Source organism: Balearica regulorum, chromosome 1, assembly GCF_011004875.1.
Source record: "Balearica regulorum gibbericeps isolate bBalReg1 chromosome 1, bBalReg1.pri, whole genome shotgun sequence".
Taxonomy (NCBI): domain Eukaryota; kingdom Metazoa; phylum Chordata; class Aves; order Gruiformes; family Gruidae; genus Balearica; species Balearica regulorum.
The window spans coordinates 133,295,458-133,309,851 of record NC_046184.1 but is presented as its reverse complement, the minus strand read 5'-3'; the positions used below and the strand labels follow the sequence as shown (position 1 = coordinate 133,309,851).

The window sequence follows — 14,394 nt, the reverse complement described above, 5'->3', positions numbered from 1 at the left end:
TGGACAAAAGAAAAACAAAAATCAAGTCAACGTGACCAGCATAAGTGTACCCCCACAGCAGGAGTTGTGACCCGATGGAACCTGAATTACCACCTCAGCCTCAGGAACCTCATTATCCAAAAGCCATCCCAGATGTGCTGGTAGGCTAGCACAGGAAAGCATGGTTCATCAAGCCTCAGAAAATTTATGTAATGTTATATTAAAAATTTATATATAATTATATAAAGTTAACACCCAAGCTATGCGATTGCAGGTCTGAACCCAACTGTTTGATTTGCTGACAGACTTGTAAATGTCACTCTCAGCCTCAGAAATGAAGGCATTCAATGTGACAGCAGGGTTTTACCACCCCGACAAAAAATTGAACCAACAGGTCATTTTAATATTATTGTTGGGTTTATATTCTTTATCATATTTCACAGTAACTTACTCAAGAGTCATGTTCAAAAAACTGAACAGCTTTTTCTGTTATTTTCAACTGCTTTCTCACTACATTTTAAATTACGAGTATATGCCTAATGAAAATGTTTAACAAAACCTTTCCAAGCACTACAGTATTCCAATGGCTCATATTCCCTCCAAATACTTTTTACTCCTGTGTGCAATCACATGAATATGGTGCTGTTAAGAAATGTGAAATACATCGTATCTTAAATCCAGGAGACACAAAAAAGTGAGCTAACAGAACTTTTCTAAATAACACACCATAAAGTCTCCACTCGGGAAAAGAGATGCCCATCCAACGGACTAGAAGCAGGTCGCTTCCTGTCTAGCTTTGTGGCTTGCCAATCCAGTTCAAAGTCATTTTAAATAATAGTCTTGCCTTCCCGTGCTGTAGACAACAGGGTAATATCTTGGCATCCTCATTAAAATAATGTAACCACAGAACAATTGGTAGAAAGTTGTTTACTAGCAGTCCCTTTCTTCTTACCTTCTTGAAGAATGCTGCAGGTGCCATTTCAGCTCCATTGAGAGTTCTTAAAAGAAACATTGGCCAAGAAGACGCATTCATCTGGAACCCTAAGTAACAAACAAGCAAATAGGCCTACTTTCAGTTTGTAAAATAAAATAGGAGGAGAAGGAGATAAAGTCTGGTTTAGTAATCCCTCATTCCCTCCGTTTTGGACTTGGCCAAAATAAAAGTAGCCACGAAGGAACAACAGGGCCGCTGTCAGTGCCGTGCAATGCATGTCCATCCTGACTGACTTGCCTGCAGAATCACTTGTCATAATTTGTGATATTACAGATAAACATCTAAGACTTAACAACATGCCAGCTCCAGCACAGGAGAGCCTAAGGTTGTCCCACACAGCCCCTGGTCCAGTGGAACTTCCCTAGCACAAGTGCCTAGCTTACTTTTCAGGTCTCCTTTTTGCTCTCATTCTAAAACAATATCCTCTGCTCCAGCTTCTCTCATTTAGCAAGGAGAAACCTTTTTATTTTTGAGACTCCTGTAATTCTTTTACCAGACCACAGACAAAAAAAATCAGTTTCTTCTCCCTCCTCCATTAAAACAAATAAATAAATAAATAAATAGCCTTAAAAACCAACACATAACAGGGAAGCACAAAAATACAGTAATTTTAAGAAATGCATGTATCATATTGGAAAATATAAACTGGAAGACATTTCTACTTTAATATTTTTCATTAACAAGTGAATAAAAGGTACGAACACCAATCAAATGTGTTTAGATGAACTACCTTATTCAAGCAGAACAAATGTTTGGCTGAAAACATTCTCATTCAAGATAATCTTCCCTCAGAATCAACTACTCTCCAGTTAAAAAAACAAACGAAAACAAAAATCCTTTTGCTTTCTGTCCTTTCCAAATGCATGTTGCAAAGTAAGGAGCAAGATAACAGACATAGTGGACATTTTTTCTGCCTCTTCAGCAGTTATATGTCTGGCACAGTTTTACAGAAAAACAGACATAATAGAGCAAATTGGAAAATTTTCCACAAAGCAAATAGTAGCAGAATGTGCCAGGAACTGATGAGTTCCCTCGTAACTAAGCCTCAACAATTCTCTTAAAAAAAATGTAACTAGAAAGGTGGAACATCTTGGCAATTCTTGATCAGTTAAATCATTAAGTCATCTAAAATTAGATTATATGCTATAATGGTTCTTTAACTAGTACCTTTAAGCTATTTTCATTTGAATAAACAGTTTTCAAGTTGGAACTACCTATACAATACCTAAATTAATACGAAGCTCGTATTTGACAAATGGTATCATAACCTGAGGACTGCTGAGCTGATTATCAGTCCTGGTTTGATACCAGAGTCTTTATACAATCTAAATAACTATGGTTACTGAAACACAATATTCCTAACCAGCTAGCCCAGAAAATACAGATATGCAAGACAGAGAAATGACAACTAAACAACAGTTTCAATTAGCTTCATTTGGCTTTTAAGTTGTCCTGGTAAAATGAGAGAAAATGTTACCCTCTACATAATTTGCTGAGAACATTAAGCTCTCAACAACAAAAAAGGCTCACCTATGAAAAACAGAGGGTGGAACAGGAACCCTTTGCTACATTAACCACTTTCTCAAAACCCTTATGTAACATGCATAATTAAACCTATGTAAAAATCAGGTAGGACGGACTATTTTAGCTAGTTATTATGAGAGAAGCAGAACATTAGTATCCAGAAGGTTCCCTACTACTCAGAAAAATAAAAAATTAAAAAAAAATAAAAAATCAGTTGCTTAAATGTCTAACAGGAGGTAATTATACACCCAATTACCTCCCAGCTTTGCCCAGGAACAGGATGCTGTAAAACTGCCAAAAAGGCTTTTTCAAAAATTTATCTAGGTATGCCAGAATGTTTGATTGCTGGAATTAGCCTATCTCTAGAAAAATCTAGGGCAGGAGGGACAAAATAATGGTACACGCATTCTTTTCTGAATAACCAGCAATTGTTCAGAGGGCAGTTAAACTTACATGCCTGGGTGCAGGGAAACAGCTGCTTGTTAGGTGCTGCACTACGCGCAGCCTGACCGAATAGAAGCAAGAAACAGTATCCGAAGAGAAAGCATCAGCCTTTCTACTGACAGTCGTGGAAAGTTTCTCTTCTTAATGGATTGACTGCCCCCATTATACATAACCAGTGTTGTTTTATTCATCAGACTGGTTCAGAAACACATGTAAAGAGCACTGTGCTCCTGAACTGAAGCCGTATATTTAACACTGTACATACATGTAGCTGAAGGAATGAATAGGTATACTCTTCTCTGTTACAACCCTCTTTCACACTGGTATCACTGCATTCATTCTACAAGGTTATACCAAGAACTTCAGAGAGGTTAAACTGAGTAACTTCTCAATAAAACAAAACCCAAAACAATTACAATTTTTTCCCCCAGGTGTCAAAAAATTTCCAGTGCTTTCATTCAAAACCTCTATATATCCACATGAAAGAAGGAAAGCAAGCCGTTCTGGGCTCACGCTGTTTCTATCTATCCCAAATATTTTTCTAGATTGGCACCCTAGTCGCATGGCTCTTCTTGTGTTCCCAAAGCAGCACAACAGCACAAAAATCTACCCTTATAGTCTATGTGAAGTGTCTTAATGGTTATGCTCCTGACTCTGTTTGCCTCTGTACAACATAATGAAGTTTCATACTGTAGTGAAATGATACTTTTCACTTCATCCTTCAAACAGAAGAACTGAAAATTGTTAACAAATTGGGATGACAAGGTTTTTGAGAGGCTACTAAGAGAAAGCATACCTATCTTCACTATACCTCTGATAAGAAATCTGTAAGAGTTATTGATGACACCAAACTACAAGTAGGTTCGTAATCATAAGATGGGAAACCAGCACTAATCAATTTCTGCTTACGATTAATTTCTTATGTTACAAATGTTATTTCCTGCATCTTCTAAAAATTACAGAAGATAACAGGATAACAGGGAGGGGGTGTTGCTGTTGTGAGGGGTTGGGGTGGGGGGGGAGTTAAGATAAATTTTGGTCATTATTTTTCCTCCTTTTTAAAAGCAGAACCATTTTCAGCCCAATGTGAAAAATGTGTTTCTTTAAAGATTTCCACACCTAGAAGTTCAACCTGTAACAAATATGGTACAAGAATACAGATCTAAATAGACAGGCTAATCACAGCAAAGAAAGATGGTATCACACTTTTGTGCCCCTAGTAATTAGTCAAAGTTACCTCTGACTATTCATCATATAGCAAGGACTTCCTTTGTTCCCCATTTAATAAACTTCCTTGATAAAACTAACCCAAGCACTATTTCTCAGTTTGGGAAGACACAGAACATTGTCACCCATATTGCTCATGGAAGGCAAAAAGAAATTCTGCATACTATTTCTAAGCACAGGAGAGCTATGCCTTGTTTCATGAGCATTCGTCCTGCTCACAAACAAGTCACAACCACCTGATGAAACATCCCCCCCCAATGTGTGTCGATGTGAGGAGATGAGAATCACCAGCAATATCACCTTGCAGTTTACTATTTTTTCCTACCTCAGAGCAGAATGCTGCAATACCACCGTTAACCCGCCCTATGTTGCCTTTCCCACACCACAACCAATTTGTTCAGTGCCCAAGAAACCATTCCGCCTGCCCTGAAGTGAAGCACCTCCCGCAGCCCTGCTGAGCGTTTCACAGGTTGGTTAAGAGCGAGCGCCTTCTAGTGAGCTGCTCTGACTTACTGAAGAGGAAAAAGGCAAGTTGGCTTTCCCCAGTTCTTAGGAAGGTCTACTAAAAAGGAGCACTCACAGCATCAAGCAAGAAAATGTTGTATCCAGACAGGTTCTGTATAACGGAACATTTATAGAATGGGCAGATGACGGTGTATATCATCATTAAGAAAGCTGTCAGAAACTCCCATTTAATATTAAGGGACTATTGAAAAAAAAAAAACAACCAAAAACCAAAACAAAACACAAAACTGAACGCAAACTAATTATTCTGCTCATGTCAAAGAAATCCAAAAAGAAGAAAAAGCCACAATTCAGTTAGCCTGAATTAGTTTGTTTACCTCTTTTTCAATTAAATAATGGTTTGGTGAAATGTCAGTACCGTTGAATTTGCCAAGACAAAAAGGTAAAATCGACTTCATGAAAGCAATACTCCACACACATTAATTAGTTCAGAAACTCTGTTTCTTACCAAGCGGAGGCTGGAGCATCCCCCCTTTCTTTTCACAAGTCCCGATGGGCTGTATGTCCGAGGAATCCACAAGCCTCCAAAAATCATTTTTGTTGTCACTTCCATCCAGCCGCAACCTTAGCCTGGCACCGGTGATTCCAATTACTGTAGCTATACAAACCGAGGTAACATTGCGAGGATCATGGGCTTCCAGTTTCATACCAACTTTGAAATCGTTCGTAGGTGGAATTCTAGACTACAATAAAAGGTAAAAGACTTTCTTGTTGCTGTTAGTATTGTTAAATTTACCAGCCAGTTCAATATACAGCCTTCAGACATCCAAACAATGGTAAATATAAAGAAGCCTTTGAACTTGGAGTGTTTAGCAGCAAGTCAGAAAAAGCAGCTGGATAACCTACCATCAGCTACCATTGCAGATAATTCATGTTCCTACTGCATAAACATACTGATTTCTTAAACTATAAGCACACTAAGGGTAACAAGGGAATCCTGACAAAGATATGAACATGACATATGAACACTATAAAAGCTCAAGGCAAGAAAGAGTTTCTGCATCAAAAAAGCTTACAACACAAAGAAAGAAGACAGAAAAAGGAGTTAGTGTTAACTGCATTTTACAGAAAGAGAAACTCCTAAAGCCACATAAAACTTCTGTGCCAAGACAAAAATTGCAGCTTGTGCTTGTTTGTAAAGAACTGAATATATTCATACACATACAATGAAATGCCAATTTAATTAGCACAGGGAAAAGAAATGTGATGAGTGCAACTTCATCTTTGAGCAGAACTTTTTGTCACAAGCTAAAGATGAACAAAAGAGGAGAATATTTTTTACTCATGTATCAACTGGCAGAGATTGTGTATCACAGTCTGATCACTTGCCTACTGTAGTACCGCAGGCAATAACATAATCTAATGATGTTCAAAACTTTTTATTAACACTAATTGGGATTGAATGTCTCTCACTGTTCTCTTTAGATGTCTCCTCATTTCCAGCCTAAATTTATTAACGGAAATGTTTTCCAACATTATCATTTAACTTCTTTTTGCACCTTTGCAAATAACAACAAAATCTACAGAGTATTTACAGAGGGCAGACTGACCCTTTCTCAGTACTCTTCCAATAAGTTAAATAAGCCAAGCACTGAAGTTTCTCTTGGGAGAGGATGACTATTCTCTACCACCCTGGAAGCCCTTTTCTGCAGCTCTTCCAATACAAAGCCGCTCTTGAACACAGACGCCAAGAACTGTAGGCAGCCTTCCCCCCATGACATTTAAACCCAGTAGCTATCCCATCCTACCCAGACCATCACAATCTGAATCCTAATACGGGAGGCAGGTAGAAAAACCAAAGCTATGGGCATTCACACTCACAAGATTCATATGTCCCTTCTCCTGACCTGGTCAGGCAGGGATCCCATAGTAAGCAGATAAAGGTGCATTTATCTGTCCGGGTATGCAGGAAAAGGCTGAAGAAATCTGCTACTGCGACAGGTGCTAGTGATATTTAGTCTCTACTACATTTAATTTTTTAAAATACATCTTGCTCTACTTGCTATGGTGTGCAGGTGCACTATGTACAATACACCCTAGATCAACAGTGGGAACCCTGGAGTAGCCCAAGCCCAAAAGACAAAGAGGCGAGTAATATTCAGTGAACGCTGAGTGTAGCATCTGCCAATGCTGCATTTAGACAGCAGGCTGGCTGAAAGCGGAGCCTCAGCATATTAAATTTAAAGGGCAATTTGATTTCAGGATATTGCTTGTCAAGCTGTTATTTTCTACAACCATGAAAGGCAACTGCAATTGGGGAGTTTGTTTGCTTGTTTGTAGAAAAGGTGAGCTGGTTTAAATAACAACTCAAGGCCTTCTACTAAAAAGGTAATTCCTCCATGCCAGTCTGTCCTTACAGCAAAATAACAAAACCCGCTCAGTAACAGCCTTGCTTTAAGCTCTGTTCAAACCACAAGGGACTGAGCTTTTTTGTTTTTCAGCTGCTTGAAAAAAGAGTTTCAGGGTGAGAGAAAGGGACATGGAATGCATCGAAATTTGAAGTAGTAATTAAAAACAACTTAGAGCAACAGATAAAATACCTTCTAGATTAAGATAAATACTTTAATCAATTTCCATTAGCTGTCTTGTGCCTGTATCTTAATTTATGGTAGAGGCTTTAATTTATTGCTCCCCAGGTCATTTTTAATTACTACAAAATTTAAACTTTGTAGAATTCCCACAGGTCACAAATTCTGGATATAATTGTCAAATTCAGCTTCTCTCTGCTATTTACTTTCTGGCTGGCCACAACAGTATATTTCTTTGCATTACACAGAGTGATAATGACATGTACAATTCATGTGTAAACCATTAAAAGTCAGATTAGTCCCCCACCAAGCTCAAGCACTTTAGTTTCTAAAACCTGCAAACATCATGTAGTGAGAGGAGCTAGCTCTGCACTAATTAACTTTGCATATCACTTTCTACTTAAAGGTCAACTCTTAGAAAAACTGAAAGTTTGTATATGTAAATAGTTTTGAAATTCGCTATGCACAGAAATTAAAGCTCTTCTTTCCAACTCCTTAAGCAAGTCCAGGTCACTCGGATTTATCTATCTCAGTCAAGTCACTTGAACATCTTTATTTAAGGTGTTACGCAGTTGTTCAGTTTGGACCTCTTGAGCATTAGTGGGGAAGAGAAAGATGCAACAAAGGCATAAAGAAAGGCTTCTGGGAAGCTTTCTGCAGTAGCTACATCTCTCAGGAACATACACTCTGGTCATGGTGGTCTATGGTCCGTGGGTATGGCATTAACCTCAGAATGATCCAGGGATACGCTACTGCCTTCTGCCTCTCCCCAAGCAGTTTGACGTCTCTGCCTTGAGCTGGTATCCGCTATGAAAAACACGTACTGCAGAATTAATTTCTGAAGGTCCACTCAGAGCTATGCTATTCTTAGCCATCTCTCATTGAAAGCAGCATGTGAGAGGCTCTTTGTCTTTTATCCTCATCTGCAAAGAGCAAGCTGAGATTCAAGATCTAGTACAAGGAAATGCTACTACCTGCATTTCTCTCTCCCTGTTCTCCATTCCTGCAGCTACTTCAGATTCACTGAGTGACAGTTCCTCTCCTCCTCAGACTATTCTGCTTGTGTTGCTTTTTGTTTGGTCCCCACTGAAGGTCAGTATCATTTACGTACCATCAGACTACCAACAAACCCTAGAAGACACCTTTCTGAACGTGCCCAATCCACTAAACTAGAGATGCACCACTAACCACACTTAATACAGTCATACCAACCTGAACTTCCTTCAGCACCTATCTTCCTAACGCAGTGAAGGCATACAGACCAAAACTCATCCTGTTTAACTTCTCACAACTAAGATATTCCTCAAGTTGGGAAAATACCAGCCCCAGCTCCCTATACAGAGAGAAAGATGCCTGCAGAGGTCAGCTCAGTCTCCAGCGGGCTGAATACCTGGAGGTCATTAGCTCACACAAGATGGCAGATTTAAATGGCATCTGCAAATACACACCAAATGTTCAGGCAAGGGGTAAACTTGTAGGGCACAATATAAAATAATACATTTAAACACCCTTCATTATAAATCCAATATTTGCTTTATAGTCCCATACATTCCCCTTGATTTTTTTTTTTTAAACTTCAATATCTGTTACTCCTTGGTAAAAAGCATTCTGCTAAGAGACAAAATCAAACATATGTGAGAGATCCAGAAAAGAAGTGGTGTACAAACTCTGCTAGACACACACACATATCTTCTAGCTAGCCAGAATTGAAAGGACTCTTTCAGAAATGGGACAGGAGAAAGGCTCTTCTGAAGATCAGCTAGATTTTCTCACTAAAACCATGGTACCTCTAAGATTACTGAAAAAAGTAGAAAATATTTTTGAACTTTGATAAGACTACCTGTTTTTATTAACTACCCCTTTTTTAAAGAAAACAGAGTCCAAAGCTACAATTTTAATGAAACCCCAAAGTTTGGCTTGAGGCAGAAACCAAGAATGAAAAACTTCAGTAGCTAGCAGCTGCCAAAACTGTAAGCTACTGATAGCTAGAGATCAAAAGAAGTCAAATGGGAAGTTTGCAAGCAGTCTAAATATGAAAGTTGCTCTAGGATCACCCTGTAACATGCATACATACACACACACTTGCAAAATAGTATCTGGCATACCTGTCTGAAACAATGTAGAGGGGCAGCTACTGATTCAGTCTCTTTCAGGTAATCATCCCAATTAAACTGTTCTGGAAGACATAAGATAAAAAAAGACCATACAGACAGTTTTTAAAGGGAACTTAAATTAAAAGGGGGGTGGGGAAAGAAAGGGACATAAACCCCCAACTATCTTGCAGAATACATTTTTTTCCAAGAACAGGAGTACTCTCAAATGGAAACTCCACCTTAGAAAAACATACAACCCTTGAAAGAGATTTAAGAGTACCATTAATTCATAGGGGTGATCACACAATAGGCAAAATCAATATAAAAATCAATATAAACCTTCCCCAATTTTTTTTTTCTTTTTTTTGTGGCCCACACACAAAGATTTAAGTCAGGTTATTTAGATTCAATTCTGTGCATAAGGAACTCCCAAGCATCCTTGTACAAATCACGTTTGCCTTTCTGTACCTTAGTTCCACTAAGAGCAGGACTGATACAATAACCTCATAGGAGTACTGACATGATACATGCTGAAAAACACAGGCACACAGATTCTGTTGAAATATATGTTGAGAATACTATCCCCAGTCCACTAGAAAGCAAAAGGATTAGCACAGCCTTCCAACTGCACCTTTGTCTCCTTTATCAGACTTCAGATGAAAAGTTTCTCTTTGTAGGGTAAATATTCTAGCAATGTTCAGCAACAGAATCATGGTATTTTTTCCAGTGTTAACATTAGCATTGTTTACGTGCATGGGTGAACATATATTTTACATTTGATTTAATCAGTGTTATCAGTTTTTGCATGAATGGAACAGTATGAAGTATTAACATCAAAGATATAAGCAAACATTACTTAATACAAAGTGCAAGAGAAAAACTGCTATGGTACAGCTAGAGTTTTTGTTCCTAAATTATCGAAGTGAGCCCTTTTACTTATTTTTCTTGTTTAGGCAGCTGGCATTTTTCTGATGTTGCTGCAGAGTAAATCACCCAGGAACCCCAAAATGATGCAGTGATGCCACCCAGCGGCTAAACAACGGCCATGCACACGGTCTATAGCAAAATTCGTGGTGATGGTGGAGGGACCGCACCGGGTTTATCAGTAATCCTTCCAGAAACGCCACTGGGCACAGTTAAACACATCGCTGCAATTTTCAGGAGAGAGAAGAAGCAAAGAAACAATCAGAAAATAGCAGCACTTTCCAGCACTTGCACATTGCTTCTCTGAAGGCTGCGTGGTGGCTCGAACCCAGAGTCTGCCTGCATTAGCACAGCATTTAGTTGAAAATATATAGTGCCTCAAGCAGGAGAGAACTACCCCGTTGGCCTGCTGAGATCCTCTTTTTTTGGCCTAACAGACTCTAAAGTGTGTGAGTGATTTGTCTTTGGCACTGCGGAGGCCATGTGGTCGTTAGCTATGTAACAAGTCAGTAAAATCTCAAGAGCTGTTAGTTTCGTGGTCTGGACTGCATGTAGGCTGGTAACAAAGACATTTCCATACAACATCTTGGAAGTCCGCCTATTTGGGAATGAAAATTTTATTCACACATTTATACAGTTACATTGATTATGTATTACTCACAAAAGGCAGGGTACCTGAACTTAAGCATATGTTAGATATTTGTATTTCAGGAAGGTATGCTCAGGAAATGGCTCTTCAGAGCTTTCTCCAGAAAGTAGTCTCCAGATCTGTTGCTCTTTTCATTGACAGAGCAAGGAGGCTGCAAAATTTAAATACAATGAACTGCTAGCAAAGCTTCATCTTATGAAAATTATTGAGTCTAATTATTAAGTTGCCACTTCAGCTTGACTTCTGATTTCAAAAAGAGAAAAGAAAAAAAGTTGTTTTGTTTTTTTTATCAGCGTTTACCTTCGTAAACTTTAAGCCACCAATTCAGTAACATTAAATCTAGCAAAAAGAAAGTGTTAGCTACATCCTAGCTGTCTCAGATCTAACATGATGTAAAAGCTGTAATCATGAATCAGAGCCTTACTGTGTTAAGGACCGTATAAACATAGATACTTCAGAGACAGCACCTTTCACCAGGAGAAAGCCCCGTTCACCACCTCTGAAAAAAAAATCTCTATATACCAACATTTCCCAAATTATCTCAATTGTTATAACAGGACTGTAAATTTCGTGGAATGACCCAAAAGTACAGAGGGAAACAAACAGTTGTTTGGGTTCTTTTCCAGGGAGTATTTATTAGAAAGACATATAACACAAACAGCCAGCTACAGATAAAGCCAAGAGGAAAACAATATTTCCTGGCTCTTTGCTTGAAATCCTGGATATCAAAATCTCTTTCATCAAGCAGAAATTATCTTAAGTTTAAATTAGAATCTCTCCATCTGTGAAGATATGCTGTATTAAAGCCAAGCTCTCAGATGCTGCTAATTATCATTTAATTACTGCAGTCATAGAAATGAGATTAATGTATGTTTGCAACATGTAAGATGCATGTCTAGGAAGATAATCACATTGAAAAAAAAATCTCTACACAAAAAGCTTCTCTGTATTCTCAGTGTGCACAGGTAAAGAAGCAGTTTTATATATATTTTTAATTCAAAAGCCCCTGAAAACTTGCAACCCCTGAGAAACAAAAATCCTTAAGAAAACCAGCTTGCACAAAATGATTTAACATTCTCTTTCCACTTAAACCTGCAGGCTGAATTAAAGAGCTTAAGAAAAACCCATTATGCAACAAGCACAACCTTATAACTCACTAGCAAAGGAAAAACTAGACAGGAAATTTTTACACTGAAGAACAAGCCAGCAGACACTGGAAATGGGGGGCGTGGGGGGGGAACCCACACCAGAAAGAAACCAGGACCTTTTGTTTAAAAAAAAAAAAAAAAGACAGAAAAAAGCAACAGTTTGTAACCAACACAGGAGCAAGACTCTAAAACAGTTAATCCAAGACAAACAATACGGGCAAATAGCCTGACTAATTTAAAAATGGAGGAAATAAGTTTATACCATAGTTTCTTGCATTACTGGCCATGACCCATGGGTCAACAACCCTTGGTGTTCTCTGCACTGCTGTATCAATACCCTATCACTTCTTGTCAAACCTGCCAATCACAAAGTAACTCAAGCTAAAAAGGACCCCAGGAGGTCTCCAGTTCAGCCTCCTGCTCCTCCAGGGTTCCATCACCCTCAGAAGATTTTCTTTTTTTTTCCTTCCATCAAGTAGGAATTTCTCAGGCTCCAGCCAGTATTTGTTGCTTCTCACCCACTGCGCCTCTGGAGGAGCCTGGCTCTGTCCCCTCTACAGCGCCTGTCAGGTAATTGAAGCCAGCGAGACAATCTCCCATAACCTTTCTCTTCTTTTGGCTGAAGAAACTGTTTTTCTGGTTTCACTACCAGCTTTCTGCTTACATCTTACATTCAGGCTCCTTCGCTTTTTTTGGTGGACTACTAGCCAGCTTGCTCCAGTATAGCAGTATCTTCTTGTACACTGGGGACCTCAAAACTGAACACAGTGTTCCAGATGAAAATAAAATTTAAAAAAAAAAAAAAAAGCAAATCCCTTCTCTCTGCCTGCAGTTTTGCTGATAGGACTCGGTATGCAGTTGACATCTTTCACCACAAGAGCACACTGCTGGCTCACACTCAGCCTGCTGTCTGCCAGGACTCCAGGGCCTTTCCTGCAGAGCTGCTTTCCAGGCAGCCAGCCTCTCCCCTGGGCTGCTGCAGGGCTCCAGCCTGCCCAGGCACAGGAGGGACTCTCCCTTCGCCTTTGAATCTTACGGGGTTCCTATCAGTCCCTTTCTCTAGGACAGGGAGGTCTATCTGAAGACCAGCCCTGCTCCTCCCAGTTAAATACTGCCCGCAAACTGGCTGTTTGTTTTGTCCCATTGTCCCCATCTGTCAGGCATAAAATAGCATTAGCCTTAGTACTGACCTGTGAGAAACGCCACTAGCTACCAGCTGCCAGGTGGCCCTTGTACGTCTGGCAGTCCAGTCAACTTTCCATCCGCCTACCCAAACCACATCTCACCAGTCTGGCTGAAAGGACACTACAGAAACCACACAGAAAGCCTTGCTGAAGTCCAGATGAACAACATCCACTGCTCTCCCCTTGTTTACAAAAAATCACAAAAGGCAGTCAGTCACACACGGTTCACACTTGGGAAATCCATCTCAGCTATTCCTAACCTCATCTTTGTCCTTTATTTGCTTGGAAATGGCTTCCAGAAGGATTTTCTCCATAGTCTTCCTGAAGACTGAAGTCAGGTAGGCCAACCTGGAATTCTCCAGGTGCTCTCTTCTTGTCCTTCTTGACATTGGGCATATTGTTCACCTTTTTCCAGTCATCATGAAACTTCCCCAATCACTATAACCTCTCCAAAATCAGAGAGAAGCCTCACAGTGACATCAGTCAACTATCTCAACACTCTTGGAGGCGCCCCATCTGCTCTCACGAATATGGGAATGCCCAGTTTGCTGAAGTGCTCCTGCCTTCTACTGTACTTAATACTTCAGTTTAGTTTAAGTCAAAGTTTTACAAACTTTAAATTGAAGATTTAAACTATGAGTTAAGTGTCACTTGTAGATAGGTAGAATTTAAGGTTCTGGTTTATTTAGGTTAGTTAAATACAGCATCACAATAGCCTAAACACTGTTTAAGCAGATGGAGCACTTTGTGTCTTCTCATCTCATGCCTAGGTTCCCTTGGCATGCATCTGACCATTTTACACAGAGATGTATCTTTTCTAGTGTTCATCCCACAATCTCTCTTTGTCAAAGCTGAGGTTTCCTGTTAATGTTGGTTTATATACTCCTGCAAATGTAGTAGTTTAAGTGTAAGATATTTCATACCCTGCTTTATACCTTCTATCTCCTTCTGTATGTTGTGATCATTCGACTAGAATTCTTCTCCTCCTGTCTTTACCTACTTTAGTCTATTTTTTCACCTGCTCTTCTCACATCTCTATTTTTCCACTCCTCTTCAACTTTTCCTATAACACATCCCCCTGAAAACTCTGGACATTTCCTGGATGCTATCCCAAGCATTGTAAGACATCTTTCTTCATCCAGCATTAAGAGGCTCTTTCTTCTTCCTTGCCACCA

The 14,394-nt window shown here is 39.3% G+C and overlaps 1 protein-coding gene across 4 annotated transcripts in view; it reads right to left on the bottom strand.

Annotated features, from left to right (window-relative positions):
- The window catches only part of SCML2 (Scm polycomb group protein like 2), a 77,886-nt gene that overhangs the window by 41,383 nt on the left and 22,109 nt on the right, over window positions 1–14,394 (bottom strand). For 2 of the 4 annotated variants that reach the window (XM_075775891.1, XM_075775896.1), the window contains 3 exons: window positions 9,327–9,397; window positions 5,142–5,376; window positions 932–1,020 (listed from right to left, as the gene is read on the bottom strand). In XM_075775891.1, coding sequence (XP_075632006.1) covers window positions 932–1,020; window positions 5,142–5,376; window positions 9,327–9,397 — 395 coding nt within the window. Of the gene's footprint in view, window positions 1–931; window positions 1,021–5,141; window positions 5,397–9,326; window positions 9,398–14,394 lie in introns of those variants that run through there. The other 2 variants (XM_075775904.1, XM_075775912.1) reach the window with 2 other exon arrangements.